Source organism: Fukomys damarensis, unplaced genomic scaffold, assembly GCF_012274545.1.
Source record: "Fukomys damarensis isolate Sample0158 unplaced genomic scaffold, DMR_v1.0_HiC HiC_scaffold_13, whole genome shotgun sequence".
Classification (NCBI taxonomy): domain Eukaryota; kingdom Metazoa; phylum Chordata; class Mammalia; order Rodentia; family Bathyergidae; genus Fukomys; species Fukomys damarensis.
Genome location: NW_022900925.1, coordinates 34,520,386 through 34,524,408, shown reverse-complemented (window position 1 = coordinate 34,524,408; position 4,023 = coordinate 34,520,386). Strand labels below are relative to the sequence as shown.

General features: G+C 64.1%; 1 protein-coding gene across 1 annotated transcript in view; it reads left to right on the top strand.

Annotated features, from left to right (window-relative positions):
* Ube2z (ubiquitin conjugating enzyme E2 Z) overlaps window positions 1-4,017 on the top strand; it is an 8,693-nt gene extending 4,676 nt beyond the window's left edge. The window contains exons 3-5 of the mRNA XM_033763111.1: window positions 1,024-1,212; window positions 1,691-1,781; window positions 2,961-4,017. Coding sequence (XP_033619002.1) covers window positions 1,024-1,212; window positions 1,691-1,781; window positions 2,961-3,131 — 451 coding nt within the window. The 3' untranslated portion in view covers window positions 3,132-4,017. The remainder of the gene's footprint in view (window positions 1-1,023; window positions 1,213-1,690; window positions 1,782-2,960) is intronic.
* The last annotated feature ends 6 nt before the right edge of the window (window positions 4,018-4,023 follow it).

The following is a 4,023-nucleotide window of genomic DNA, read 5'->3' as shown; positions in this document are numbered from 1 at the left end:
CTGGCGGGTCCCGGCCGGGGCAGCGCCGCTGAGGGAGCTGCAGCCCTGTCTCAGGCGTGCCCTGTGAAGTCGCTCTCGTCACTGTCGCAGGAGCTCACACTGTCCTGTGAGGTCGAGAGCCCAGGACAAAACTCCAGTGACGGCAGACAATTTCAGCTGGTGTGGGCACGCCGGGAGGCTGAGGCAGGAAAGTCACAAGTTGTAGCACAGCCAGGGCAACTTTGTAACTTAGACCCTGTACCAAAATGCAAAGAGCTGGCCCACGACCCTGGATTCAATCCTCAGTACTGAAAATCAGAACTCGCTTCCCTCACACTGGTAATTCACGTGGTATTTCACAGGCCTTTGTAAGTTACTGTTCTTTTCCAAAGTTGCAAACCCCAGTGTGTACCCTGGACTGCACTAATGAGCACTCTGGGAGCTGCAGTGGCCGGGAGGGGAGGAGCAGCCCCCACCTGACTGCACGGGATCCCTCCCCTGAAAGCTCTGCCCCCTCCCGGTGGGCGTGAGGGTGGGTGCAGCCTCTCTGGTTCCTCTCCTCCCACTGTCTGTATTTAAGGCCCTGGGGGTTGAACCAAGTGCTCCACCCATGAGCCACTCCCATGCCCCCCCCTTTTTTCCGTTGTTTTTTGAGACAGGGTCTCACTGTGTAGTTCAGGCTGGCCTTGATCCTCCTGCGTCAGCCTCCCTGGTGTTGGGATGACAGGTGTGCACCGCCTGACCCGCCCACCATCATTCCCGCTTGACTCTTAGCTGACCTGGGTGTGGTGGCGCACATCTGCCGAGGCAACAGCATTGCCCTGAGTTTGAGGCCAGCCTGGGCTGCCTAGCCAGACTCTGCTCACCGGCAGACCTTTCCCTTGTGGTCCAGAGAATTGGCCGCCTCTGGCTTACTGGTTCTTGGTCGGGTGACCTGTGACAGAGGGTGCTGCTGTGTGTGGAGGCCAGGAAGGTCACAGAAGCAGCCCCGTGGATCTTCACGGATCTGCAGTGGGGATGTATCCTCTTTGCGGCCCTGTACTAACCCGTGTCTCTTCGGGTGCCTTTTTTCTCTGCCTCCCATTTTGCATTTGACACCATGGTGTTTGTCAAATTGCAGGAGAGACATCCAGGAGACAGCAAAAACTACAACGAATGTATCCGGCACGAGACCATTAGGGTCGCGGTCTGTGACATGATGGAGGGGAAGTGTCCCTGCCCCGAGCCCCTGCGGTGAGTGTCGGGCGGCCCTGCGGCTGGACCGCACCTCTGAGGGGCTTTGAGGCGGTGCTGGGTGCTGGGAGGCAGAGGAGGAAGATGTGTTTCATGCTTTCCGGGCGCAGGTGACTGTAGGGTACCCCCAAGGCAGCCGCGGGAGCCAGGGTGCGGACCCGGGCTGCGAAGGCTTGGGTGTGAGAGAGAATGCGGTCATGGGAGCCCATTTCCAGCGGCCTTGTTTGTTAACGTGGGCAGAGCGGATGCCCATGGCGATGAGAGCAGGTCGGGGAGCAGACCGGGCGGGAGCAGCCCGGAGCTGAAGGGGGCATCCAGGCGGTGACTGCTGCAGGCGCTCCCGTCTGGTCTCAGCGACGTGGAGGGCGTCTCTTCGCTTGTCAGTTTCAAGACCTGTGGACCCGGGAACTAGCCGGTTCGGCCTGCACTAGGGTCAGGGTGAGGGCGCAGAGCCCGTCTGACCGCTCTGCTCTCCCAGAGGTGTGATGGAGAAATCCTTCCTGGAGTACTACGACTTCTACGAGGTGGCCTGCAAGGATCGCCTGCACCTTCAGGGCCAGACCATGCAGGTAACAGCAGCAGCACCAGGGGACCGTGTCCTGCCTGGGCCACGTGGCTTCAGTGCCTAGGTCCTGTCGTACGCGAGTGTGTGCAGAGCAGCCCAAGGTGTCCGCTTTGGCAGCTGGAGCTGGTCAGGAGTTTTTCGGCCCCATGGGCAGCTCGAGCTGAAAGGGGCCTGAGCGTCCCGTCCACAGGGAAGCCTCTGCCGGCCGGGTCCGTCCTAGTCTGCGTTCCTCAGGGGCTCCTCTCTTCACCCGGGTGACTCCCGTGTCCGTGTCTCACGGTGGCTGACTGACCGAGGTCCTTAGGCCTCCCCGGCACATCTGCCCTTTCCAGGACGGGCCAGGCTCGGGCTCTCAGGCCCCGAAGCCGTGGGGAGAGCGTGAAGATGGCATCTGCCCTGCTCTGAGCCCCGCCAGGGCCTGCACGGTGGGAGCCTGGGGCTGGGGTGGCCACAAGCCTCTGAGGAAGGAAACTTGAGCACCAGCAGCTCCGGAGCCAGCGAGGCCCCCCTGGCAGGGAATCTGACCCTGGGGAGGCCACAGTAACTGCCCGGCGCCCTCTGGCACCAGGCTGCCGGGATGGCGGTGTGGGGTGGTGTTGGGGTGCTTCGAGTCCCCTGGGCCCCGGACTCCCTCCCAGGGTTCTCGGGAGAGGAGCGGCAGAGGGAAGGAGACTTGGGAGGGTGCAGCACGGGGGACATGCGGAAGGCGGGCTGCCCCGTACGGAGCCCGGCCACGCGTCCCCTTGCCCAGCAGCCGGGCTGGCTGTGGACGAGGCCCGGTCAGCCCATTCCGTGGACGCGCAGAGCTTCCGGCTTGGTGGCTTCGGGTGTGTGCGGCGAGGGGCCGAGGAGCAGTCTGTGATAGGAAGACAAGGGCAGGACCGAGGCGGGGGCCCTGCCGGGAAGAGGATGGGGCCCTGGGGAGGTCAGGGCTCAGGTCTGCGCGTGGCCAGGGGGAAGCATTGTCCTCGGGTACAGGGGTGAAGGGTGGACCCGAGCACGGGTCTGCAGAGGGTGTAGGAAGAGCCGGGCCCACTCGGTGAGCACTGTGCGTCCCTCACAGGGTGACACCACGTAGTGTCCTATTCTGCACAGTGGCCGCGTGCCCTCTGCCTCCACCGCACAGATGGGCACTGGTACTGGACAGGCCCCTGCGTCCTCACCACTGTCTCCTTCCTGCCAGGACCCTTTCGGGGAGAAGCGGGGCCACTTCGACTACCAGTCCCTCCTCATCCGCCTGGGCCTCATCCGCCAGAAAGTGCTGGAGCGGCTGCACAGCGAGAACGCCGAAATGGACTCTGACAGCAGCTCCTCGGGGACAGAGACGGACCTGCACGGGAGCCTGAGGGTGTAGACCCTGCTGCCCCGTCCCGCAGGCCCTTCCCACCCCAGGACGGGGCATCGCTGCAGGGTCCGGGGTGTGGGTGGGCTGCTCCCTTCTGACCTCCTTGGCCCCAAAGCCTTGGGGCTGTGTCCCTTTGGGAGCCCCCAGCTAGGGCCCAGCCAAACCCAGACCGACACCTCCACACCCGCGGCCACGGTCCTGGGGAGGGCAGAGGGGTGCACAGGGGGCTCAGGTGGGGGCTTCTGACTAGGAGCAGGCTGTCTGTCTGTGTGTCTGTCTGTGTGTCTGTCTGTCTGCAGGCTCCCAGCGCCCTTCTCCCGGCCTCTCCCCCTGTAGTTACTTCCCGGGCCAGCAGACTCCTTCCCCTAATTTATAGTCACTGTTCTAGACAGACCAAAGACAGGAACAGTGGCGGGGCCCAGGCTGCTGAGGGTCAGCTGCACCGAGCACCAAGCACCTTCCCCCCCACCTCCCTCAGGCTTCGGGCAGAAGGGAACCCAGCCCGTCCAGCGAGGCCCTGCACAGGCCCGAGGCCGGAGTACGGTCCTCCCCGCGATCAGATTGGAGAAGCGCCCGGCAGGCGGCTGTGGTGTGGGTGGGGACTGGGGCCACCCCCGCGTGGCCCTTGCAGGGTGTTGTGGACAGCGGGGGGCGGGGGGCTGCTGGAGACCTCAGCGCATTTTGTGCGGCTCTCCGTGTCCCTTCCCCCAGCCCAGCCCCCTCAGTCCCACCCCAGGTTTGCGGAGAGCTGGTCCGCTGTTGCTTCCCTGTTCAGCCCAGTGCTGGTTGTTGGAAAGGCGAGGGTTAGGCGCCCTGTGCTCTGGCACTGGGACGCGCCCGCTGTTTTTGTGTTTGCAGGTTGCTTGTTAGGGCCCCGCGGGTGGCGCCAGCCGTGGGTGCG